The following is a 26958-nucleotide window of genomic DNA, read 5'->3' as shown; positions in this document are numbered from 1 at the left end:
CTGTCGCAGGGCAACACAGAGACACACAACCATGCACACACACACTCACACCTAGGGGCAATTTGGAGAGGTCAATCAACCTGACAGTCATGTTTTTGGACTGTGGGAGGAAACCGGAGTACCCGGAGAAAACCCACGCATGCACAGGGAGAACATGCAAACTCCATGCAGAAAGACCGGGGCCGGGAATCGAACCCAGAACCTTCTTGCTGCAAGGCAACAGCTCTACCAACTGCGCCACTGTGCAGCCCGCATGATGCATATATTACATTTAATTCATAGTGGCCTTAAAAAGTTGTTGCGTTGTTGAAACCTGCAGAAATCCTGGTGTAGCTTTTGTCTGAATTTCGAGTTGTTTGACCATGAACAGCAGTGATCCAGGTGCTGCTGATCTCACATCAGCCTTCACTTTTAACATGCCTCAAATTCTTCAAATGGCTTCCTTTCCCTCCTCCTGTCCTGGACCCCCAACCTTCTCCTTTTGCTAGGCCTTTCCTGTCATTTTAAGCCCTTCTTCTGATGCGACTCTCTTTCCTCTCCTCTTTTCATCTTATCGTTTTTTTTCCCCCTCTCTCTCTCCTATAATAAGCCCCATGTGAAGCAGTTTTCATGTAATTAAAATGCACATCATTCATCTGGGAGGAAGGGAGTCTCCTTAATCTGTGTCAACCCACATTTTGGCCTTTGAGGATTTGGCTCGTGAGCGCCATGCACACACATAACCTTTCTTGGTTTAGTTATCTTTTCTCCTATTTTTCGTCTGTTTACTCCCACATCTGCGCCTCACTGTTGGAAATCAGATGGGCGTCAGAATGTCATGACTTGGGATGGAGAGATAAAAGCGTGCTGAATGCTTGTATGTTTCTGTGCTCATTAGCTGTAAATTAGGATGGACGATAGAAGTAAAAATGTATAGAAACCTTGGAATAAATTAATCTTTAATTGCAGAAAATGTAAGAATAATATGAAAAAAAAAAACCCGTCACAAAAACCCAAATAAGGAACAGGATGTTCCTTATTTGGGTTTTTTTTTTGTGCTTTACTTTTTCAAGCCAATTTTAGATTAAAGGAACTTTGAATCACTAATCTGTAAGTTCCTGTTCCGGAGGCCCATCTTTCTTAGCTTCTCTTCAGAATCAGAAAAGCAGGAGAACATGTCATTTAGGTCAGAGGAATGGGTTTTAGTCTTGCAAAAGAAGCAGAAAAATGCTTCTTATCCTGGTCAGAAAAAGAGCAGGATAAAAAATATGACGATGCACAGGCCGGGCATCCGCAACCTGCAGCTCTAGTTTTGCAGGTTACAAAAGTAGAGCTTTGGACAAAATGCCAAAAAGACTTTTGGCTTTTTGTCCTCAAAGTTTGATCAAACAATTTCCATAAAGATCGTATTTAAATGGCAATAGCACAGAGGATTTTCAAAGTTTGTATGAAATAAATAAAAATGCAAAACGAGGAGTACGTGTTAATACATAAATACGTGACATAATCCTAATTGAGTCTTTACTGGAACATGTAAAGATTATCAGCTTGACTACTAACTGAATAATTTATTCATCTGGTTTTGTCTTTGCTTGCCCAACATTCATGCAGTTTAAAACATGTGTTTATTGCCACCACTCAAGTCACAGGAAAAACATGCCTGAATTTCACTGAAATACAGCAAAGATATTTCGATGCTATCTACTGACCAATTGGTTGTTTGGGAGGAATGCCAGAAAAACATTTTCTGCCCAAACATCACAAGTGTAAACACATAAAGCGAGAATTTACCTGAAACCTTCTGAGATAACGCTGTTTGTCAACAAGTGGTCTATCTGGATCCGGCCCGAAACAAAGGATTCGTATTTTAAAGCGGCTTTCAAGCCCGATGTGAGGTATTGCGACGGATCTGTGACGCTGTGGATCTGTTTCTGTTAAAAAGATCTTTGGAGTCTTCATGCATCAACATTAAGCACTGAAATATGAAGAAGTTTTAAGGTAAAACTCAGGGGAACTCCACCCAGAAAACTGCAAATTGGTTCTCATCGGGTCAATCAGCAGGATATTGATCCAAAATCAACCTAGAAAGCTGAAGAGAACAGAGGACTCAGGAATGATCAAAGATCCGTCTTTCTATACGTTCAAACATGTAAAACATTATAGAGAAATAAGTGCAGTCCAGCTGGTGATTGCAGTGGAGGCTGCTGTATATGACGTGTTTTACCTCACATTGTAAGGAACAGACTTACTGCCCCTCTATAACGTATTTTAAATCCTGACATACCGATTTAATTTCTGAAAGTTAGCTGGACAACAAAACCTAACCATGTTCTCGAATGCCAAAAGTTTTTTATTTTTTGGTCCTATTTGTAAAACCAACACCAGCCGAAGTGACGCATTTTAATACTTGCCTTGGTTCATATTATTGCAGTTCCAGTTTTGGTCACTAGGGACCAAGCTTGTGCTTTGCTCTGGTGTGTGGGTGCGTGTGTGGGGGTGTGCGTGTGCGTGCGTGTGTGTATGTGTGTGTGTCATGGTATGTTTACTTGGCAGAGGAAGCTGACACACCTCTGTGCTCATGTCTAGTTTGTGGATGGGTTGCAGCTTGCAGAGCTCGCTCTGTATTCGAAACAAAAGCAGCCCGAAGCTAGACTTTTACACAACCTATGGACAAAGTCATTTTAAATAGTACAAAATCCAACATTTTTCAGGTTAATGAGCTGCTTGTTTAATTTAAGCTGCATCATTTTGATGCAAGATGTTAAGATGACCACCCTCACAGGAACCACTCCCAAACAGTGTGTTTCGTGTAGCCTTGAGCCTCATATTTACGTGTAGCTTTATTTCATTTTATTAGAGCAGCAGAATCCCTGTAACCAGGGTGAAATCCAGTTCAGCTGCACAGCTAAGTCGATTACCATCTCTTGTGTAAACCATCTGGGCTCACATCTGTTGACGGAGGTCTTGGCTGCAGCTGCAGTAAAACTTTACTCTGACATCAGAAGTGGGCTGCAGCTAGCCCCTGAAATGCATCCTCGCTGTCGATTCAAAAGGTTTGAGCAAAGTAATGGGACCAAATCGAACATAGTGAAATTAAAACACATTAAATTTGTGAAATTATGAAGTTATTTTAGTAGTGACACTTCTCGTGTGCGTTTTGGATGTTTGCCATTTCTAAAATGTGAGCTACGATGTGTGAAAAGTTTTGCAGGAAACCTTAAAGGTTTTGACACAGGAAGACTGTCCTGTTCCTCTTCTGGTGCAGCAGAAGTTCAGCATATTGTTATCTTTGTCCACCCGCCTGGGTACCGCTTTGACTCTTTTTCAAGTGGTAGGTTTTACTTTTATTTAAGCTTAACACTGTCGTCATTCTGTTTGCTTTACGGATGTTTTTGTTTCACCATTTAGCAGAGGATTAAGACCCTCAGAGGGCCATTAGCAGCGGCGTAAATTAGGTATCAGGTGGTGAGAGATTCGCATTCTTGACAGCATGAGGTAAAAATATCTCTGTTTCAATGTATTATTGTATTTACACTATAGTTTTAAGCTAAAACACAGAATATGATTTATTACTGCTTTTATTTAGTTTATTTTTTTGTCACCAGATATATTTCTAAAGGGCTGAAGGTCTTATAAGCAAGGGAAAAGAAGCATTCCTACTGAGTTTTTATAAATGTCAGCCCTTCTTCAGTGCTTTCGCCTTTTATTTATCGTTCCACTTTCTAAAACTGAATCAGAATTTTTTTTTAAAAATGTATTAAAGGTAATTTTACTGGGCTTTTTGCTTCTAGATTTGTAGGTAGATTTGTAGCACTTGTGGTCGGTATTGACAAAAAAAAAAAAAAAAAAAACAGAAACATTTATTTGTTTATGAAGTTGTCAGGACTTAAATTATTTTCGCTGGGTTTACAACATCCCAGACAAATTGATTTTATTCCATCATTTGGGGGCAGCTCTTTTAATTTCAGTGCATTATGACCTGCAACCATAAAGAGATTTATTGATTATCACATTGTTAAATCAGAACCCTCTACTGTTTCATCTTTTGTGGGGAACCACACATAATACAAACTCAACAAGATATGATTTAACCCTTACTGTGATATAAACTGACTGTAACAGATAAGAGTATCGATTTTAGAAACGTAAAACTCGAAGGAGCCCTGAAATATACCGTTGTATCCTTTCTGCTGGCTGATTGGCCAGCAGATCAGCCAGTATGTTGGTGCAAAACTCAGAGAACTCTGGTCATTCTTAAGAATGACCAGAGTAAATGTGACAATTACTAAAACCATATGATTCCTTGATACCAATTATGATGAGTTTAAAAGCTCCAAAAGTTAAAATCAAAAAGCCTTCGTGTTAAATGTTTGGCTCTCTCTCGCTTTCTCACAGCCTGAATAAACTGCAGACACGTCTCATCATGTCTTGGCCGTCGTAGCAGCTTTGAAGTTGTAACCTTTTGAAATTTCAGTAGAGTTTGATACAAGTTACCGGACTTTGCCTAGAGTAAACGGAGTGCTATGCTGTGTCCATAATGAAACTGAGAGGAATGCACCCTGGCCTCTGAGTCCAGAAAGGACTCTCTGCTGTGACACCCAGTCAGCTGGCATGTTAGCCACGATAAATACGCCAAAGCTAAGGTGGTCCAAATAAATGCGGCTCGGCTTCTGCTCTGTCTCCGCTCTGTCTGCACTACTACGACATCGATGACAGACATACCTGACCGCCATTTTCAGGCTTACAAACTTGGCAAAGGTGACAACCTCATGATACTATGGTGTTATTTGGAGGTTAAATACAGACTGGGCACGTGGAGCACTAAAACCTAGTCGGAGCCTGCGCTAACAGAGTGAAGGAGGAGCTGATTGCACCTCTTACACACCGTACTGATACCACTCCCTTAGTTGGGCATGCCCGTGTTGATAAGAGCTCGGCTTTCTCCGTTTCACCTTATTTTGGATTCCTTGGCCGACTGGAGACTGCTGTTGGTGCTTTCTTGTTCATGTAAGTAGTATCTCCTTCGTTAGAGCTGGTTCCAGCAGAGGGATAAACCCTTAACTCCTGTGAGTTTAATTTTAACACCTCCCTCCCTTCTCTGCCGTGACCCTCTCCTCTGCTCCCACCCTTTCGGGTTCCCTTGAGTCTGATAGTTGGGAGAGGTAGTTCCTGCCTGGCATACTGTAAACTGGGTTTAGCTGCTGCTTTCTCTGTTGCCATCTCCTCTCTACCTCTGAGGAATACAGATTGTCTTTTTCTAAGGTACGTCTCACCTCTGCGTTGACTTGAATCGCTGAGTTTCTAATTCTCTTAATGTTTAGGGCTTCAGAGTGGTTTTTGCTGCTCAGCACACCTTGGCGATTCACATCATGTAGAATATTATATACATTTTATAGTGTGTTATCAGCTAGTTTTAGTTAGACTTTAAGTCAATAATCAAAAACTGTCAGTTATAGATGGATTCAATCTTTTTAGTTTGTGCTACAAGCTTCCTCTATATTGCTAAAGGCTATGTTCTTTCACCTACTATTTTAGCTTGTGTTCCCCTTGAAATACTACATGATGTTGGTGGCAATCAGCTTGTAGATGAGGAAACTTTCACACGATCACACATTTGAACTAGGGCTCTTGGATTTGAAACACTGTTGCCATGGAAGGGTCATTAAGTAACCAAAGGAGTGGCTGTCACAGCCTGCGTGATTCAACTTTTACAACCTCAGATTGTCTGATGTCAGCTCACATGGGGTTTTGACAGATTGCGAAAGAAGCAGTAATTACTTGGGGATGGTTTGCGAGCAGAATGCACGATGAGTTGAACATTACTTACAAGGAGTACATGGTGGAGTACTCAGACAGGGGAGGCTGGATTGCATAGTTTTATTTCCGTTTAGCAAAAAGAGGAAGGTGTAGATATTTTTAATAATGACTTTATATGGTTTTGCTTGCAATAATGTTTTCTCAAACTTCAGGGAAGCTGGGAAAGGTGCTTATCCAGAAGGTTTCTTTAGTTGACAATTTCCATTTTGGTAAAATTTTAACCTGCATTTACTGACGTTAGCTCAGTCCAGTTTCTCTGCAAGAGCCACAGGATGTAAAAATATAAGAACAGCGATGGAAAATATTATTTTCTAACCTTTCAGACATGAGCTGTTATTAATTGTTCACTGTAAAAAAAGGATTTTACTGTTTTAAATATGTTTTTATTTCAAAACAAATAGTGATTATATTTTAAAATTGACTTTTTTATATCATGTTACAACGTTTTTGTCTCATAAAACGCATACACCAAGTGTTGCTTTGACTCATTCATGCATGCTTGGGAAATCTTTGAATCTCCCATGGCAGCCTTGCAGTGTTCACACTAGCCCAAAGCTCCTCCATAGAGCTGCAGTCTCCAGCTAAGTTTCCACCCCACAGAACACAACTCCGCCCACACTGCTCCACCAGACTAGCGGCAGCAGCAATTACCAAACATCTGGTGGATCTGCAAGTCTGTTGAGTTGATCATACCAACCAAAATGCCTGTAATCAGCGTTAATGGAAGGCATGTACAAGCATGGTTGTGATAATATGCTGATGGCAGAGTGTCAGTGTAGGAGGTTCTTAAAGAGACAAAGGCCCATTTTCAAAGTGTCCATTTTTTTTTTTTTTTGATAAATGCAAAACATTTTTGACAAATGCTTTGATAATGTATTTTTACTTGATGATGTTAATAAAAATGTGACTGGAATGTACATAATACTTCCACTTTAAACTCTTTTTAGCATTTAATATTAGCAATTTGCACAGTTAGCATTAGCACAATTAGCTGAACAGCAGCTTCTGTTCTGCTGTTCTTTATTGGATCTGGATCTTTACCATAGTTCTAAGTTTTTTAAAAGGCTGCCAACATTTCATGTTGCATGCCAGACTTGGGTTGAAAGCTCAAATGGGCAAAACAGATCAGTTATGCTGCTCTCGGTTTAGCTTACCTGCATTCTGCTTAAAGGTCAGTGCTAGCTGGAGATGCTAACATATGATACATTTGCAGAATGATTGAATATGTGGTGTTTCCAATTGCTAAGGTTCTAATCATTGCCAATCAAGCTAAAAATCATCAGTCTGGTCTTTTAGTTTCCTATTTTGATACTAACTAGGAGAGTATCATTTAATTTCAAAAATACTACAGTTAAACTTAAGATCAGTATCAAAATTAAGTGTGTCCTGATCTTTGTTTTCTTTCTTAGATGCTTTGTTGGCGGACCTCGAGTCCACAACATCCCACATTTCCAAATGCTCACTCTTCCTGTCTGACGAAGCCGCCTACTCCCTGCCTGTTGGGGGTCAGGACCAGAAAGACATCTGCTCTCCGCCGGAGAGAAGTCTGAATGGAGTAGATGATTCGGAGGTAAATGAACACGCGCTCTACGTGTCATTGTGTTCGTCCAAAGCTGTTGCAACAAAATTGCATGACTTCTCTGAGGAACGAGTGTAAATTTGCCAGTTCATTGGTGGATGATTGCTTTCTATTCTTATTTTTCAGTCATTCAGCTCAGCTCAGAAAAGTCAGTGGTCTAGAGAAAGCAGCAGTCCAAACCAACCCAGTGGAGAGGAGGACCACGTTTACAGGTTAGGATGATGCGTGATGGGTTTAATTAGCTTTTTAAAACCTTAGATGGTAGAGACTTTATGTAACAATTAGATATTCCCATAGTCATACAAAAGCTTATTTTAACATTTGGCATTGCTCTATGTTAGAAAAACCAAGAAAATATGGATTTTTAAAACACGTACAGGTTTCTAAACACTTGTTTTATTTTTGTTGTCCAGTTTTCCTAACAAGCAGAAGACCAGTGAGTCGTCATCATCACCGGCTGCCATGAACTCGTCACTGGGCAGCAACCTGTCTGAACTGGACCGCCTGCTGTTGGAGCTCAACGCCGTCCAGCAGAGCACCCCTGCCTTCCCCACAGAAGGTGCTTCCTTCAATTTCTCATAATTCTCTGAAAGGACAGACATGTCACCATTTATATTTAACACTTCTGTTTTTGTGGTTGGGCGATTCTGCTTCCTGTGCTGTGCTTTGCTTGTTCTGCTGTTGTGTTTGAGTTTGCAGTCAAATTAACTTTGTATGTGCACAGAAGATTGAAATTAATCTTTTTTTTTAAGAAGTAGCTCCACCTCTGCCTGCAAGCAGCACCATCCGCCACATCCAGCAGAACGGGCTCTCTGCTCCCGGTAAAATCCCTCCACCCACCCTGGAAAAGCCGAAGCATGTCATAGCAGCGCGAGGAATCCAGGATGCACGGCCGAGTGTGGAGAGCCTTCTGGATGAGCTGGAAAGCTCTGTGCCCACGCCCATGTAAGAGCAAAGACTTGTGGGCAATAAGTCGCCACATTAAAAACAATACGAGTCACACAGTTCATTTTTGTGTCTTCCTGTTTTAGTCCCATACCCTTGGTCGTCTCAGATGAGCCGAATGATAGACAAGCGGAAACCCTGTCTCAGCAACAAGCCAGAATGTCTGCGTCCTCTGCCACACGAGAGCTGGATGAACTCATGGCTTCTCTGTCTGACTTCAAAGTACAAAGCAATGTGAGTGGGGTTCAAAAGTGGGCAGTCTGGCTATTTGAGATTTTCACACTTAATCACTGAGCGGTATTTTTAGCTTTGACTGCTTGTTCTTGTGTTCTTTCACTTTAACTGTGCAAATTAAATGGCTTGGTTTTCTTTACGTGTTTTCTTTTGTTCTGCTTACATGCACATGGAAAGTTTTCTGTTTTACCGTTTTCTTTATCAGCAGCTGACTTTCAGCCATAAAAGATAACCATGCGTTGGCTAAGCTTTCCAGGGACATAGTTACAGCTAAGGGTATGATTTTTGTCTTGTACAGACTTAACTTTCATACCCAAATTCAATTTAGTTTCATTAAATGTTGAATCTTAGTATTATTGCCACTAGTTGAAGGGTTTAAACCCTTTGTTTTAATAAAAAAAAAATTTTTATCATGCTGTCACTGTTCAGTGCACCGTCAATGAATGGATAGAGCATAGTACAATCATAAACCTACAAAGCCAGTGATCATAAAGGCTAGAAAAGACTTGAGACACTCAATAAATATAAAACCAGAGTTACGGAGGAAGGTGTAGTTTGTGATGCAACAACATGTAAAAAAAATTTAACTGCACTTTATTTTAGGTTTCAAGTATATGACCTTTTGAGGTCATCTGTAAAATGTAGAAAACTAGAATGGCATTAAAATGTATTTCATTAATTCAGACTTATGTTTTTATGTATTCTGTAGTTTCATAAACACCTTCTGTAACACACTATTGTTCTTTTCCTCTACTCACTTCCTATTGTCTTGCCCTTATTTTTCTTTCTCTTTCTCTATCACTGTTTGTTGTCTTTGTTTGTCCAACACCTCCATTTCACCACTGTCCCCACTCAGTCCGGCTCTCAGTTGTCTGTCAATCAGGAGTGTGGTGACCCTATTTTTGCCGCTGGATCACCAATTTCCCAACCCATAGCAAGCCCACCAATAACACCTCAGGATGCTCCTCTGCGCTCCACTTCCCCTTCTTCTGCTTCTCTTTCATTGGAACTTCACATAGATGAGGACGGTTGCTCTGTCCCTACATGTCCAACTGTAATCACATCTTCTAAGAGCCTTCAGTTCTCCCAAATCCAGCAGAAAGATCATGATGGAAGTATCACGTCTGAGGTATGTTTGGAGAGCTTCGGTGTCCCCAGTTCTTTGAAGCCTCCCACCCAAGCAGAAGTTGGCAGTCTTGCTCATACTTCGGTTACAAAAGCGTCTGCATTTAAAGATGCTTCTGCCAGGAGCTCCAGTCCAGCCACCGTACCCAAGAGTCCAGTTACTCAGTCTAAAATCCATAGTCCCACTAAAGCAAAAAATCCCAGTCCTGCTGACATAAAATCTAAAAGTCTTAGTCCTCAAGTAGTTACGAAGAGTGAAAGTCCAGTTCTAGTGTCCAGCCCTCTGGATGCAGTTCCAAGGACGTCTAGTCCCATAGCCGTTCCTAGGCTTTCAAGTCCAGTTCCAAAATGTCCAAGTCCCTTGACCATCCCTGCTCTCTCAAGCCCACTATCTGTCCCGAGAAGTGTGAGTCCCGACACAGTTGGACGAAGCTCTAGTCCTGTGACTATTCCATTTCTTTCTAGTCCCTTTCCAAAGACTGCAAGTCCTTTGACTCTGCCTAATAAATCCACTCCTCTAGTTTTACCCAAGAGCTCTGGTGCTGAAGCAATCCCAAGAAATTCCTCCCCAGTAACACTTCCAAGACTTTCAAGTCCAGTAACGGTTCCAAAAATGGACTCTTGGGTTCCTAATGGTAGTCCTCAGCTCTTTAGAAAAACATTCACTACCTCAGGCACCAGCAGCCCCAGAGCTTCTCCAGTATCTCTTGGCACTGTACCAATGAACACCCCGTACTCCCCAGAAAACACAGGAGATGTCTTGGATTTAACATGGCCATGCCGCGAACCTTTACTGGATGATACCTTAGATAAAATCCTCACTCCTGATTCTAATCGACTGATTGAGAACCAGCCTCCTGTCTGTGTTGTACCTGGCGACGAAGACAAATCCTGGGAGGAGGAAGATGGACTTTACCCTGAGTACAGCAGAGAGGGAACCTTGACACCCATGACTGAGTCCAGCTGGATGGATGAGTGCTTCACTCCCTCCTCCTGCCCCGGGACGCCAGATGCAACACTGGACCTGCCTGTACAGCAGCCCTCCGCTGTGGATCGACTGTCGGCTTCCGGTCAAGTAGGCATCTCGGCTCTCCCAAAATAAGCTGCTGTCATGAAACTTGACGGCTCATGTGGCATTTCTATAACTTCCTCGTTCAAGCAAGCTATTCACAATGGTTGTGCCATAAGAATTTCTAAAAACTTTCTATCCCCAAATATGGATAAAAACAGAACAAAAAGAAGCTTATTTTGGGTGAGCTGTTCAGGTCTTGAAGGAGTTGTGAAATAGTACAAACATGTTGAGAGATTTTTCATTCTCTGTAGTGTGATGCATGTGGTGTCATACAGCAATCACAGAATGGCTTGAGGGAGAAGTCTTGACAATGATGTCGAAAGCTTTGCTGGAAGGTTGTCGACGCACGTTTGCACTTGCTTTTCTTTGACGTCGGTCTGATGGCTAGATAAAAGTGGATGCGAAGAGTGCTGGTAATGCTCATGGATTTCTCAATATTTATTTTGATGTCATCTATAGAAATTTGGTGGTTTAATTTCTCAGTATTTGAACTGGACATGTGCTGCTCGAGTTTTATTTTCCACTTGGTGTGTGAGTTAGAGAGCAGCTACTGTAGATTGGCGTTTAACTTTTGAGGCAAAGTTGAAATCATTGCAGAGTATGTTTATGTTGGCATTTAGTGTGGTTAACATTGCTAACTGTTAACATCTGTCTCAGTGTGTATTCCCAGACCAATGGTTCCCAACTGGTCAGCATTGTGGTCAGACAAACTGCAACCCAAACCAAGGAAATCTTTGTTTTTAAAATCAATCATTTATTCAAACATTAAGCATGTAGATCATCAACTATATCAATCAGTAACAGCTGTTTTAACTCCAAGATTTTTTACTCCAAGATTTCCAAAAAGGCAGAGAGAAAAGAAGAAAAAAAGTGCATATTGCAACTGATATTGTCACTGGAATATTTGCCAACATAAGCGCAGTCGCAAGATTTTCTACCATCATCCGTCCCTAAAATACATTTTGTTTTAAGTCTCTGTGTTTGCCTCTGACTTCATTGTAATCTTCCACAGCAAAGAGTGTCACTGCTTGTGTGAAGTTTTGGCTCTTATGAATTGTGCATTATGGCACACCTCTTCGCCAGTAGATTTCTCAGTGCATCTCTAACTTTAGCAATCCAGCATGCTTTTTAAATGTTTTTAAATTTGAGGTTGTGTCGTTTTGGTTCGTAAGTCATTAAACTTTTGAATGGGAAGCATTTTGGCAGTTATAACCTGAAGTGAGTGGCTGAGTGTTTTGCCTCTGCAGTGAGAAGTCGAGCACTGGCACCGTCGAGCTTGCGATGCAGTATGAATGGGATTTATCGATAAATGGCATGAACCCGGCTTCCCACACTTCCTTATCATCCGCTCTCCAGCTGAAGTCGGTAATCCGCCGCACCAAAGAGACGTCCAACGTGCATCCGATGTTCAGGGAGGGATTGCTCAGACGTAAGATGGGACCAATTATTGTTAATAAAAGCAACTCGCAAGATCGACTCATTGAGGAGCTGCAGGGCAAGCTGGGGATTGGGCGAGTGGAGCGCAGGCGGAAGCAACAGCCAGATGATTGGCTGACCGAGGGAGTCATCGTTATGTCCAACCCTCAGAGAACGCGGGAGGAAGGGATCCAGCCGTCTGTGGATAAGGTACACCGACGCCAAGGAGCTGTATCAGGATTGTGCTCTGTCAAGTTGGACATTAAGTTCCTGGTTTTGGCAGTTTTAAGAAGTTTGAGTTCCTTTATGGTTTTTCCGTTCTATCTGCATTCCTGTCCTTTCTCTGTTTTCCTTCCTTTCTCCTTCTTTCCACCAGATCATCATCCCCCCCGAATCACCTGCCCCACAGAGAAAAGTGCTCCCTCCTCCGCAAACTCCCCCGCCGCCCAAAAAGCCCCCACCAGTCAGGCAGACACCCCCACCGCTACCCCCTCCACCTCCGACGCCTCCTCCTCCTCGAGAGCCCACCCCTCCACCCCCCAAGGAGCCGACTCCTCCGCCACCCAGGGAGCCCACACCTCCCCCCGTTCTTCCCCCTCCATCACCCAGCCCCCCACCCAAGCCCATCACACCACCTCTGCCACCCAAGGTGTTTGTATCAGTGGGTTGTCAGACTGAGTACGACCCCATCTTCCCACCGTTGCAGGCATGAATCACCTCTCATACTTTCTCTCTCTTTCAATTTTCTTTACATTTGGGGTTCGTTTTACTTCTTACATATTTATTTGCTCATGGCTGCTCCGCCATCCGTCAGGCTCTGTTTTTGGGCCTGAGGTCACAGGCTTTGTCAGAAATCCACCCGGTCCAGGTTACAAGGGGTTGTGACTCTTCGAGTTGAGAGACTGAGCCCCTCTTCTAATTCCGACATCCGACGGCGCCAAGCCGTGTGTTTGGAGTCCAGAGGAGAATTTAAGAGCTTAGGGTGAAGCAGACTGTTACTCCCCAAAGTTCCCATTGCACTAAGTGTCCTGCCGCGCTCGGGAATGGTAGACTCGCAGTGCAACTGAAACCTAATCTGCCACATGACAGCACAGTTACCGCCACATTTATAGTAGGACTTAAGTCAACAGGTCCCATGAGTTTAGATAAAGGCTTATTGATGTTATTGATGTCGTTTAGTCCACTCTGCCTTTTGTTGATGTCTTTAGAGAATACTTGTTATAGTAATTTAATACAAGTGACTTTAGAGTTGATACTCCTGAATCAGAATGTTTTTTAATGACATCAGAGGTGAGAAGGTCATTTGTGTAAAATAGCATTCATGGAGCAGAGGTGCTATTTTCTCTCCCAGAGGAATGTGGGAGTCTTAAAGATCCAATAACCTCTCCATCTGAGAAGGTCTGAGTGTGCTTACACTGCAGCAGCCAGATACACGCACACACAATGCTGATGATATGGAGTCATCCTAAAGGTCTGCAGAGAAAATTTAGGCTTTATCCAAATATATCTTGCCATTTAGAATCCTATAAAAGCAAGGATATCAATCTGTTTATCTGTGGAAAAATTATCATCAAATCAGTTTGCTAGTTTGTCATCTAGGTCTTCAACAGGTTGGTTTGAAAGCTAATAAAAACATGAGACAAGTTGAATCATATGAAATTTACACAGTAGGGAGACTGGTGCTCTTTACATACAGAGACTATTGCGTCCACATGACAGGATGCAGAACCACAGAAAATGACGTAGTCGAATCGGCGGCGCTGCAGCACTGTCAGAGAACGACCAGAAAGAAAAAAAAACCCACAATGCTGCTGTGTTTGTATTTGTGAAAATGAGGTGAATGCGGGAATCGGAGATGTAGCTACAAGGTCATTGGTAAAAAAAATACTGAAACATGAAACCGGCCTTCTGAAATGTATCCACTCTGAAACCTGGTTTCAGAAATGATTGTTTCTGGTCTTTTAAGACACCGATTCTCTTTGGGTGCATGGCCCATACAACAAGAAACTTTTTCTGATGCACCTAAAATTGTCTCCGTGTGGATGGGGCCTGGAATAATCCTTTCAACTCCCCTCATTGTCTGCAAAACCTATTAGCATTACCACAAAAACAACAACAAAAAAAGAAACGGTAAAACATAAAGTATGGTTAGTTTGGGGAGGGGAAATGATGTCACAGAGTTGAGCAATGCTAGTTGCAAGTTGGAAACCATTGGGATTTGCTGTGGTGCTACCATTAGTAATACAGTAGTTATATTCTTTTCAAATCAACATATTCCCAAATTGGAGGATGCGTTGCGTCTCTGGCTTTAAATAGTAACTAACTACTTTATATATGCACAGCAGCCATATTGGATGCTGAACTCAAGGCTATTCATCTGCAATTCCTAATTAAGGAGACATTTCCTGTTTCTCCGTTTTATTTTTTGTTAAATGTGTAATGAATTTCGATTTCCCGTTTGTATCAGATCCAGTCACAGGGCATCCAGTCAACCAGTGCTCCTGCAAAACCAGCCAACAAGTTGGACAACATGCTGGGAAATCTGCAGTCTGACCTCAACAAACTCGGCGTCCAGACCAACGCTAAGGGGGTCTGCGGTGCCTGCAAGAAACCGATCGCTGGACAGGTAATGGCAGAGAATCTTCCTGATTGCTATTCAAGCTATTTCCAGCCATGAGCAGTTTACCAGCATTGTCATTTCTACAGATAATTAGCACATGTTGCTGTGTTATTTTGCCGTTATTAATTGAAAATATTCTCTAAACAGCAATACTTACTGGGACAATTTATTGTCCAGCAAAACTAGTTGTCGTGACAGGCTTACCAAACACTTAGAAACCAGATGAAACAGGCTTCAGGACTCTCTCACTTGACCTACATTCTGATTTGTAAATCAGTCATTTCTCTGGTTATAGACTATATATTTTACCTGCGAGGGCTAATCTGAAACTCCAAAAAACGTGCTACTTTGAATTTTTAGCGTTTCAATAGACATCTGCTTCTGCTCGCAGTAATCCCACGGCTTCTTGCTGAGCTGCTCTGCGGGGTTTTTCTCTCGCCGAGCAAGCTCATCACATTTTAACACACCGTGTCTTCCCCTACGCCAGGTGGTGACTGCCATGGGCAGAACGTGGCACCCGGAGCACTTTGTGTGTACCCACTGCCAGGAAGAGATAGGCTCCAGGAACTTCTTTGAGCGTGACGGGCAGCCTTACTGCGAGAAAGACTACCACAACCTGTTCTCCCCGCGATGCCACTACTGTAATGGACCCATACTGGATGTTAGTAATGCATTCCTCTAAGCGTACACTCACTCACGCACATGCATACGCAGCGGACGGGCAGATAATGATATTTATTTATTCATAAGCTAATGGATTAAGACCTCAGTGGAAAAAGCAGTAATGGATGGAAGTTGCTTGTCCTGTTAGTGAGGTACTGGCTGAATTTAGGTCACCTCAACTTCTCTTTTGTATGTAAAATATTCGCCATCAGTTTTGTAGAATTAAGATGGTTTTTAAAAATTTTATAACATTGCAGTGTTTGAATGGGCTCTAGTTTTCTTTCCACATTTTTGCAAAATAGCTTAAGTTTAACAGGGACAGGATGTAACTATTAAACAACTTAGAGGTGAGTTTATTACTTGATTAGGTCACCTGTAGAAGGTTGCTACTTTTGATTTACTTTAGGGTGTCGCATTAAACGTGGCACCCACTTGCTTTTACTTTGGGGAAGTGAAAACAAATGCAAGCCGCACTTTTCAGATTTAACTTTTTGTTGTTTAAAAACATGTACCCCTACATGTCATTTTCCTTCCACTTTACCATTATTCCCTCCCTTCTGCTGGTCTATAACGTAGAATCCTAAAAAAAAAAAATACGTCAAACTTTCTGGTTTTAATGTGTCAAAATATAAAAGATTTTACGGATATGAACATTTTTCCAAGGCACTTGCATGGCTGCGGAGGGCTTTCATTGGATAAGAAGTAATTCATTTAAAATCCTCCACTAATTTGTGAGCAGATCACAGCTTTTCCCAGAGTTTTCCACAAACTTTACCGGCAGTGATACAGACGGACAAACTCGTATGTCTGTGTCACTGCATGTTCCTCTTGTCAGCACTCAGTCTTATCTTCGCGGTGACACACTCCCTTTGGGTGCTTTTTCCAGTCACTGCTCTTTCACACACACACACACACACACACACGCATACACACACACGCATACACACACATGCATACACACACACAGAGTGCCAGAGGCGTTTGTAGGGAAACAGGCTGTGGACGGTGGACTTTAGCCTGCAGGGGGGTCGACATGAGTCAGTGCCAGTGCTTCCTTACTAATAATCCTCATGCACTGCCTAACTTCCTCATTTAAAAATATTGTTTGCTTACTCAGAACAGTACTGAGATTTTCCACTTGAGTAAATTTCTACTGTTACGGATTTCAAGTTAAATTGGTCAGAAATTGTACACTATGCTCTCTTGCTCCTCCTGGTGGTGACGCTGTAAATCACTTTTAGGTCTCCGTTAATGAACCTGGCAACACACTGGTGTACAGTTAGTAATTGTGACTGCTGCAGAAATTTTGCATTAAAGATTTTTCCTTTTTTTTTTTTTTGCTGTTTTATGAATTGTGTGCCTGCTTCGATCATTAGCTGCTGAAAGACGCAGCTAAAACTGAGGATCATGCAGCCGGTTTTAGTTTGTGAACTTTTTCTGCCCTCTCTTGGCCTCAGTGATAGTTGCTCCTGTCATGACACACAGGGAGGCTCCGACATTCAATTTTCCTCTTGTTTCAAATTTTTAGAGATTGACAGGAGGTGACCGTTTGCTTCTCTGATTTTGCAGAAAGTAGTGACAGCTCTGGACAAGACCTGGCATCCAGAGCACTTCTTCTGCGCTCAGTGTGGATCCTTTTTTGGCCCAGAAGGTAGGAGACACACCCACTGGCTGTTGTTATGTTATTCATTTGTTAAGGGGCTTTTAATTTTTCCTCTTTGTGTCTTTGGTTCTGCTTAGGTTTCCATGAAAAGGATGGAAAGGCGTTCTGCAGAAAGGACTACTTTGACATGTTTGCTCCTAAATGTGGCGGATGCACCAGGGCCATCCTGGAGAACTACATCTCTGCCCTCAACTCACTCTGGCACCCAGAGTGCTTCGTCTGCAGGGTGAGCCACTGGCTGTATCCCAAACATATTAGATTATTATTATTATGTATCATGGCTTTAATAACGTCTTTGTCTGACATTGTGTTTTTTTTTTGTTTGTTTTTTAACAAGATTTACAGTATTTTGTGAGAGTGTTAGGAATGCTTGAATTTTGCTACATTTTGAGATGCTTTACCACAAACCTGTGAGACAGATCAAGATGAAGTTATTCTTAACTGGACAAACAAAAAGGATGCATGATCTTTGCATTTTTCTTTATAAATAAAATTTGTAAAGAGTGGCAAATATTTGTATTCAACCACCTTTAATCTGATACACCTATAAAATGTAGTCAAGCAATTTTATTTCAGAAGTAGATAAAATGTAAATAGATATAATCTGAGTGTAATTTAGTATCAGTAGAGATTACAGTTTTTCAAAATCTGAATTTTTGTTTTCTTTCATCAGTTGGCACTTCTTGGGCTTCCGTAGATCAAAGTAATGTCAGCCGACCCAGGGAATACCATCTTTTTTTCTTTTTTTTTTACAAGCACACTATGCAGCTTGTATAAAGTTAATTTTGAATTTTCTTTAACTTCAGTAAAATGTGGGTTAATAGAAAATAATGCATGAATCCAGTTTCTCTCCACTTCAGATCGGTATACAAAATTTTTATAAAGTATATTGAACTTTGTTGTTTTAACTTGGAAAAACTAACACTTATGGAGTATATGTGCTTTTGCCAAGCACTGTGCCATGAGTGAAGTCAGAGATCAGTGGTTCAAATGGATTTCTAGTTCAAATAAGAGTTTGCCAGTTCCCCATTCAAGGATTTACATAAAGTAGTAAGTGTCGCACCCTGAGACATTCAAAGGCCCCGATCGAAAAGACAGCACATTTTGAACAGAACCATTTTAGAGTGATGATGAGCTTTCGGAAGAGTTTGCAAAATAAATTCCCCCACGCTACGCCGGACTCAGTTATCCACTTTATTTTCCAGGAGTGCTTCACGCCGTTCATAAACGGCAGCTTCTTCGACCACGACGGCCAGCCGTACTGCGAGGCCCATTACCACGAGCGCCGCGGCTCCCTGTGCTCCGGCTGCCAGAAACCCATCACCGGCCGCTGCATCACCGCCATGGGCAAGAAGTTTCACCCGGAGCACTTTGTGTGCGCCTTCTGCCTCAAGCAGCTCAACAAGGGCACCTTCAAAGAGCAGAACGACAAGCCGTACTGCCACGGCTGCTTCGTCAAACTCTTCAGCTAGTGTGCAGTGAGCGTGAGAGTATGAATGCACAAGGGGGATTAATGCACACCTACGTGTATCTAAAACGCATTACAATGAGGATAGAAATGTTTCTATCAGGGATGCCACTGAAAGGGACTTCCCTGGATTTGCCACCTTTTACGCTTTTACTAAAGACCTTTTAACGGAGCCCAAAGAGATTTTCATTTCTATTGCTGTTCCCGAGTGTGCCAGGAACGAGAAAGAAACGTGTTACTTTCTCCTTGGTTGTGTGTAAATGATTAAGCTTGATCTGTAAAGTATTTCCCCCCCTCCCCGATTCCAAGTGATGCAGGGCAAGACCTTGCATCACTTGGTGGTTGGCCTGTGTTGACATGGTTTTCTGCAGATCTGAGACAGCTGCTTGATTGCATGGACCACTGGGAGTAGATATAAACAGTTTTAAAGTACTACGAGGGTTTTGGCGAGCAGCGTTTGGACACCGAGTGGTTATCAAAGATGTATTTTTGTAACTTTGGAAATTTCTGATGTGCCATTTGGAATAACTGAACCACTTTTTTGATATGTAAATGTACACAAACACGTTCCGCTTTCTTCTTCAACACAGAGCTGTTTGATCACTTCCGACTCCAAATCTCACATCCTATAAATGTGTTTCATATGTCCGTGTCAGTTAGTTCTTATTTTTTTCTACAGATTTCATAAGAAAACAAATATTTTTCATTTTCAACACACCATTTAACTTTTTTTTTAATATATTAAACAAAATAGTTAAATCAACATTGACAGCTTAGACTTAAAAATGGAACCTAAAATTATCTTGGAAAATCCTGATCAGTCCATCTATAACAATAACCTTTATCAGTTAGAAAATAAAAATATAAGCGCTGAAGAATATTTCAATGGTTATACATGTATGGTAGAAAATGGTGGAAGCTTAATGCCTACAATGAATATAATTTAAAATCCAATTTTGCCTGCTGACCATTGAACTAAAGCACCCAACCTTTGGACAATCAATTGGTGCATCTTTTTTAGCTCAATAATTTCCAGAAAAATGTACTGAGCTATACTTTTAAATGTAATGCATCATCATGTGTGTTGTGTCATTTAATATAAAAACCACTAGTGTTTTTTAATCTAATATATAAATATATATCACCTGGTGAGATCTGTTTTAAACTGCAGGTGCATTTTATGAGGAAAAACTGTCTAAAATTGTTTAGAAATTGACATTTTATTGCTGTATTCGCAGTTATTCAACTACAGAACTATATTTTTAAAATATTTTCAACATTTTACAGTTTCAGCTTGTGTGCATTTATCACAGTTCTAAATGCATCTTTACAAACTAGTTAAAGATTTACAGTGGAGATGTGCGTTTTGATCTGAAGCATGCAATTTCTTTTATCTGGAGATTAACAAGCACCAGCTGCCAGTTGCTGTTACAATCATCTACATTTCTACACCTCGAATATGCTGAACCTCGTCGGTTTTGATAAAAAAAATACGTATGTGTGTGTGCGTGTTTTGGAGCAGGTAAAGGCTCACTCTGGTATGCAAAGAGCTGGCTCTGTTAGCATGTAGCCTACTGTAGCGTTAAGTCGGTCTCATTCCTTCAACACAGACGGACACCTGACAGAGGAAATGCAGCCTGCCGTGTCTTTGTTGTGAATCGTTGTCATCCTGAGGTATTGGTTCAAAGGTCACTGACGGAAGCTGGATGCTAGCCTTTACTGGTCAGGAATCAGAGTAAGACCCTAAACGAAGGCCAGGCCTTTAGGGGGAAATGTACATGTTGACCTTTTCTATCTTTTTTTTTCAATCAAAGCCTCTTTTTGTGTGAAATCGGCCGTTAGATTTAAGTATTTTCAGCAAGTTGATGCCGTTGCCTTCGGTTTTACAGTGTGCAAAAAGTTCATACAAAAACTCCAGACTTAGGTTGACTTAAAGTGTTTTTCTTGTGCCAAATGTGTCGATGCAATAACGTCTCTGACACTGTGGAGCTCTCAAGCCTTTTCTGTGATTGTTTCTTTTCTTTTTGTTTCAATTTTGAGCTAAACTCTGGGAGTCATGCTGCATTTTAACTGAACTATACACTGTAACAGATGAGACGAGGAGGCGCTTGCTGTTTGTTTAGCACACGTCATTATGGCGTTCACATGTAGCTGATTGGGATGTGATGGATGTAGCGGGAGGGGGACGTGGGCGCCGCCGGAGGAAAACGTCCCGGGTTTGCTCATGTTTGTTTATCTCATTTTCAAATTGCCTTATATTTTCTGCTTCTGTTGGACAATTAATAAAAGGAAAAAAAAACAACGCTTTTTACTTTTAATCCAACTATGTGAACTTTGCTTTGTAAATGGAGTCAACATTCATGTAGCGCTTGGCTATCATGAGTTATAAATATGTGTGGGGGAGGTGCAAACCTTTGTGGGTTCTGATTACTGAATCTCTGAAAATAAAAGAGGAAAAAGTATTTATATTTCTGTCTTCATCGTATCTGTTCCTTTTTGCGTTATGAGCAACGTTTGACCTTTCGTTTCCGTTGGGACGCATTAGTTGAACATTCAGATGCTAAACGTATGTCACAAATCCTACCTTTAAATATGAATAAAACTGACGGTGCTAAACAGCATTTAGCCTCAGATGTCTATAGGTCCAGACAGAAAAATAACGATAAATTCACACACAAAAAAAGCAGCTTATTACACTTTAAAGCAAACAAATGTTAATGGTTCAAAAGAAGCAACTGAAACCACAACTTAACCCTAGAGAAATGAGTTTGCATTATATATCCACCTCATTAACTCGTGCTCCTTTTTTAATTCACATTCTAACTGGGTCAGGGTTTGTCCTGCAGTTTAGGAAACTTCACACTAAGACAAGGCATCAAAGGCTGGAACATCACAGCAAGCATTTTACTTGAACAAAGCACAGAATGAATGAAACGATAGTGTGAAGAATCGGTCACTGGGATCTAGATGTGGTGAAAGCAAAGCAGGGAAACCCCTCTTTACCAGTATGCATGGCAATACAGTGGCACAAAGGCAAACAGTTACATTTTGAATAAAACCACGAGTTTGGTCTGAAGAATTTTTACAGGTGACCATGTCAACAGTCTGACAATACCAAGGTACTCAGATGAAGGCCACATATTCTACATCACTGCAGTGGGATCGGTCAAATGGTTCAGTACACTTGATGAATACACGCGCACAACATTGGGTCACTGTGGCGAGGAGAAGAGCCGACATGAAGTCTGTTTTTTGTCAGAGCCTGAAGCTCGTCACCAAGATGCGAAGGACTCTGCGCGCCGTCCAGGATCTCCAGGTGTTCCAGGTGCTGAAGCCGGTGGAGATGCAGGAAGTCTTTCTCAGGTACACTCGCTTGGCGGAGCTTGAGGCTCCTGAGCTTTGGAAACAGCACTGGGATCTGAGCGATGTTCACCCTCAGATGTGAATGCCTCGGGTCTATGTGAAGATGGAGGAGATTCGGCAGCTGCGCCGATATGGCGATCATGTCTTCTGAAGACAACACAGAGCTGCACAGCGCCAGGCTGGTCACGGTGGCTGGGATGGACGTGATGTACGTCTTAACAGGTGGGCCTCTGGTGACGGCCAGCTTGGTCAGCTTGGGGAGGTCTTCCAGCCATTTGTTCAGGAGAAACACAAGGTGAGAACTTGCCGACGGCATCATCCGTTGATGATCATTTCCAGAGAAAACTGAAAGGCTGTTCAGGTGAGGCACCTTCTTCATTGTGTTCACTGGGAAAAAGTGATCAGAGTACTGGATGAGTTCCAGAGTAGACAAGGAGGAGATTCTTTCATTCAGTGGTCTCTTTGGCACGTAGATGCAGGCACGCTTTGACGACAAGGAGAGGTCCTTGAGGTTAGGCAGATAAGAAAGTATGGTTTCCATGATCCAGATCGGCTCCACTGAGGTGCCAGAGTTATGGCAGGTCAGAGATGTGAGATTTCTGAGGTGGGAAATAAAAGGAAGGAAGCTGGATTTAATGGGGAACGTTACATCACACAGACTGAGCTGAGTGAGCTGCTCCAGGTGAGTCCGCTTGTGTGCGTCTATCACCACGTCGCTGTTTCTTATAGCCAGGCGCTCCAGGTGTGGGAAGTCTTCACCGAAGCCCAGGTTCTCCATGACGCTTTGCTCCAGAACCAGCGAAGAGAGATGGGGAAGTTCCGAGGAGAGCTGCCTCCAGTCCTTGGCTCTGGGGCTCCTCACCACCATGCTGGTGACTTTCCTACGACGCAGAGAGTTCCAGAACCGCTTGGTGTAGGAGCCACTTTTAAAAGTAAGGACAGCAGTCCAGCCTCTCCAAAGAGACCAGTGGTCGATGAGTTTCCTGAAGTACTTGCAGCAAGCCCGGATGCTTAGTTTGTCTGACACTGATAGATAGCCGAAAACATGGGTCCAGACCTCAGCCGGAAGGTGCGGAGGAGGTCGTTCCATCCTTGTGTCCAGGTGAGGGATAATTCAGCTAGCTTACGGATAGAAATAAAAGTATAACTCACTTCTGGCACCACGCTAGTTGCTCGATGTTGACATGGAAGTACCATGAGCCGTGTCAGACGATTGGTATGAAAGTGAGCCAATGAATGGTCAGCAGCATCAGGAATCGTCACCACGTCAACCCTGGCGCCATGTTGTGAGTGGCGTTTAAGGTCATATTATTATTGTTACAGACTTGTAAGAAGTCTAAAATATGTCTATAATAAAATGATCGTTAGCCTTATTACGATTATTATTAATTCATCTTAGTCTGTCCGTTTTCAAATTCTAATTCAAAAATACTTTATTGATCCCATGGGGATCTCAATTTGTTGTAACTCAAATTAATTCGAATTCTTCAAAGAATTGTAGGTAGTGAGGGTTGATAGCTGTTTTTTACTCAATGGATGGTTTTACCAGCGTTTTGACATCTATTTGTAATTTCTATTTTACGTATGTATTTTCAACAGAACATTGGTCCTGGGTGATATTTTATCACACAGCCTGCTCTATAACACTGGGTTGTGAACAGAACACGTAAAATAATTGCTATTTGGTCATTATAACTGAAAGTAAATAAAATTCTGAGATTTGATATATTTTCAGGGGTAAAGCAATTAAACCACACTCACAATATGTTTTATGTCTTTTTTTATTTGCTGAGGTCACTATTTTTTGTCTCGCAACTCTTTGTACTAAAACAAACTTCTATTACTAAATACAAAAAAATTATTTCTCAAAAATAATTATTAAGAAATTTATATTGTTTTTATTATGGTTAATTTGCCACTCAGTGATGACGTACATTTTGTGCCACGAAATGAGACCAATCACATATCTTCTTTCTCCTTCCTGTCCCTTTTCTTTGCTCTGATTGGTCACTTCTGTCAAATATAACCGTAGGTCGACCCACGTATTTCCTCTTTCTTTCACGCGACCCTAACGTTCGGTGAGTTGATAGTGACTCTCTTCAAGCTGAAATAAAATGATGCCAAGGCGAGTTGTATGTTGTAAAATAGTCATATTGAGTGTATAAACATGTTCTCCCCCTATCTGAATATATTTATTAATCCTGCATTGGTTGTAAAAGCGTTTTTAGTTACCGAGGCCTTTCAGGCTGTTGCTAGCCTTCGATTAGCCGGCTAATGTTAGCTGTGGACCGCATGTCCTCCAGCTTCTGATCGGCTCATGTATTTTTGTCTTGTTCTCTTAGAACATTTTCATTTCGACGTGTTTCTTATTTACAGATTACACCTTGTCTTTAAATCAGCTGCTAAGCGATCCCTGGAAGCACATTCAAGATGCCCAGGGAAGACAGGGCCACGTGGAAGTCCAACTACTTTCTGAAAATTATCGTAAGTAGAATTTGATACACGCGCTGCTTTCATCTCCTTAAAACATCTCCCTTGTAATGAGCCGTGTCTTGACATGCAGTGGTTTGTTGCAGCAACTCTTGGATGATTACCCAAGATGCTTCATCGTGGGGGCAGACAACGTGGGCTCCAAGCAGATGCAGACCATCCGCCTGTCTCTGCGCGGAAAAGCCGTTGTGCTCATGGGTAAAAATACCATGATGCGCAAAGCCATCCGTGGTCACCTGGAGAACAACCCTGCTTTGGAGAAGTGAGTGACTTAAAGGATTCTGTTCTGATCTAGCAGGACAACTACTGTACAGCTGCTCCAGTGCTGTATTGTCGTTCCCCCTGCTAAAAGTAACTTGTCTCCAGCTATCCCTGTCTGTCTACTACCCCGACTGCCAGGGACGCAAGGTCTCAGACACTAAGCCGTTTTTGTCTGCTCTGTGCAATTGTATTTATTACCTTGCATGTATGTAAAATGCGATTGGATTTAATTTGACAGGCTCCTGCCCCACATTAAAGGCAATGTGGGATTTGTCTTCACCAAGGAGGATCTGACTGAGGTCCGGGACTTGCTGCTGGCTAATAAGGTAAAAGCTCTTACCTGTCAATCACGCACTGCTCCTTAAGCAAACTGGAACTATCTATATGTATGTGCCACACTGCTATGGTTGCATGTTGTTTGAGTGCATTCAATGTCCCTAAGGAATCTGGCTACATGTAGATAAAGGAGTTGCAGTGTAGGAAAATTGGCTTAAATAGATTTGTTTTGATCCACCAATTTGTGAAACTATCCACGGACAAGCAGCACAACATGAGATGCCAATGTAGCCATTCTTCCATCTGTTTGACCAGCCTTTGGTCAATCTATCTTATTTACTTTGCAAATGATTTCTTTAGCATTTTTGCATTCTTATTGCAACCCCATTAATGTGCAGGATAAGTTACAATGCAGCCTGGTCAGTACTGTATTGTCGTTCCCCCTGCAGAAAGTCAAAATGTTTCCTCGCTATCCCTGTCTGTCATTTTTTTTCGTTGACTGACAGGGACGTAAGGTTTCAGACACTCGTAACTCTCTGATCTTTTGTCAACCAAGTGGTTAAAAGTTGAATTTTAAAAGGCATTGGGAAGTGATACAAGGTCCTTGTGTTGTGCTCCAGGTGCCTGCAGCTGCCCGTGCTGGAGCCATCGCCCCCTGTGATGTAACAGTGCCAGCCCAGAATACTGGACTGGGTCCAGAGAAGACCTCTTTCTTCCAGGCTCTGGGCATCACCACCAAAATCTCTAGAGGAACCATTGAAATCTTGGTGAATATGGAAACTGATATAAAGTCGTGGGATGTTTGACATGGACATCCACTTGTGTTTTGCTGTAAACTTTAGTTGGCTACATTTGGTAACGTCTTTTTTTTTTTTTTTCTCCCCTAAGAGTGACGTCGGCCTGATCAAGACTGGCGACAAGGTTGGTGCCAGCGAAGCCACACTGCTCAACATGTTGAACATCTCGCCCTTCTCCTTTGGGCTGATTATCCAGCAAGTGTATGACAACGGCAGTGTTTACAGTCCTGAGGTGCTCGACATCACAGAGGCATCCCTGCACACCAGGTTCTTGGAGGTGAGAAACCTAATCCGAATACGTTTCAACAAAGCTCTGCTGTTTGAGGAAATATCTCCTGAACTGCTGAGTTTACTGATGAATTTCTGAATCCTGTAGGGTGTGAGGAACATTGCCAGTGTGTGTCTGGAGATTGGCTACCCCACTTTGGCTTCTGTCCCCCACTCGGTCATCAATGGCTACAAGAGAGTCTTGGCTGTTGCTGTGGAAACGGATTATTCCTTCCCCCTGGCAGAAAAGGTGCGGTGCAGAGTCCTTGCTGTATTATCACAGGACAGGTTTTAGTGCAGCAATGTCAAACCTACAAAAAGATCACAGCAATTGTTAAAATTGATTTTCCAAGATTTGTAAGTGAAAAGTAACACTGTTGGTTTTTTTTGTCCCCATCTCACAGGTCAAAGCTTACCTGGCTGATCCAACTGCTTTTGCTGCTGTTGCAGCACCTGCAGCTGTTGCAGAAACTGCTGCAGCTCCAGCTGCAAAGGAGGAGGTTAAGGAAGAGTCTGAGGAATCAGATGATGACATGGGCTTTGGGCTGTTCGACTAAAGCAAATACAGCGAACAGAACCTGTTGGAATCAAAAAGAACATGATTCAATAAAGTTTATTAAAATAACCTGTGCATTTTTTATTTCTTATTAAAACCATTTAAACATGAGCAGAGTTATAATGTACCTGATGCCCTAAGGGGCTTTGTTACTGACTTATTTTTATTAGAGTGGATGCTGCCATGATCGGCCATTTAAAAAAGAAAAAGAAACTTGGTGCTGACGTCTGGCTTATAAAAATGCACTTCCTTTTTGGGTGTGTCAGATTTCATAATATTTCTAAAGGACAGATTTTAGCTTAAACTTGAGTTTTTAATTGAAGAAAATTAGTTGGGGAAAATCTACCTTAAAAATAAACTGAGCAGC

The 26958-nt window shown here is 41.9% G+C and overlaps 2 protein-coding genes across 5 annotated transcripts in view; both read left to right on the top strand.

Annotated features, from left to right (window-relative positions):
- LOC103464969 (paxillin-like) overlaps nt 1-21049 on the top strand; it is a 34989-nt gene extending 13940 nt beyond the window's left edge. The window contains exons 1-14 of one of the 4 annotated variants that reach the window (XM_008409411.3): nt 4684-4986; nt 7206-7366; nt 7502-7587; nt 7789-7934; nt 8131-8320; nt 8407-8554; nt 9411-10754; nt 12108-12377; nt 12544-12873; nt 14635-14793; nt 15275-15448; nt 17020-17101; nt 17191-17339; nt 18319-21049. In XM_008409411.3, the coding sequence (XP_008407633.1) occupies nt 4893-4986; nt 7206-7366; nt 7502-7587; nt 7789-7934; nt 8131-8320; nt 8407-8554; nt 9411-10754; nt 12108-12377; nt 12544-12873; nt 14635-14793; nt 15275-15448; nt 17020-17101; nt 17191-17339; nt 18319-18585 (3600 nt within the window). In that variant the 5' untranslated portion in view covers nt 4684-4892 and the 3' untranslated portion in view covers nt 18586-21049. Of the gene's footprint in view, nt 1-4683; nt 4987-7205; nt 7367-7501; nt 7588-7788; nt 7935-8127; nt 8321-8406; nt 8555-9410; nt 10755-12107; nt 12378-12543; nt 12874-14634; nt 14794-15274; nt 15449-17019; nt 17102-17190; nt 17340-18318 lie in introns of those variants that run through there. The other 3 variants (XM_017304961.2, XM_008409413.3, XM_017304962.2) reach the window with 3 other exon arrangements.
- Nucleotides 21050-23920: 2871 nt separating this feature from the next.
- On the top strand, nt 23921-26660 carry rplp0 (ribosomal protein, large, P0). Its single transcript, XM_008409410.2, has 8 exons — nt 23921-24022; nt 24321-24428; nt 24521-24696; nt 24934-25021; nt 25592-25738; nt 25860-26045; nt 26145-26285; nt 26440-26660. The coding sequence occupies exons 2-8, from the start codon at nt 24375-24377 to the stop codon at nt 26590-26592; spliced, it is 945 nt and encodes a 314-aa protein (XP_008407632.1). The 5' UTR covers nt 23921-24022; nt 24321-24374; the 3' UTR covers nt 26593-26660.
- The last annotated feature ends 298 nt before the right edge of the window (nt 26661-26958 follow it).

This window comes from Poecilia reticulata, chromosome 5, assembly GCF_904066995.2.
Source record: "Poecilia reticulata chromosome 5, P_reticulata-male-v2, whole genome shotgun sequence".
Taxonomy (NCBI): Eukaryota; Metazoa; Chordata; class Actinopteri; order Cyprinodontiformes; family Poeciliidae; genus Poecilia; species Poecilia reticulata.
This window is presented reverse-complemented; position numbering and strand designations above follow the sequence as displayed.

Coding starts and splice junctions, on each gene's coding strand:
- rplp0 (XM_008409410.2), top strand. CDS start 24,375: ATGCCCAGGGAAGACAGGGCCACGTGGAAGTCCAACTACTTTCTGAAA. Junction 24,429..24,520: donor ACTACTTTCTGAAAATTATC/GTAAGTAGAATT, acceptor GGTTTGTTGCAG/CAACTCTTGGATGATTACCC. Junction 26,046..26,144: donor TGCACACCAGGTTCTTGGAG/GTGAGAAACCTA, acceptor TGAATCCTGTAG/GGTGTGAGGAACATTGCCAG.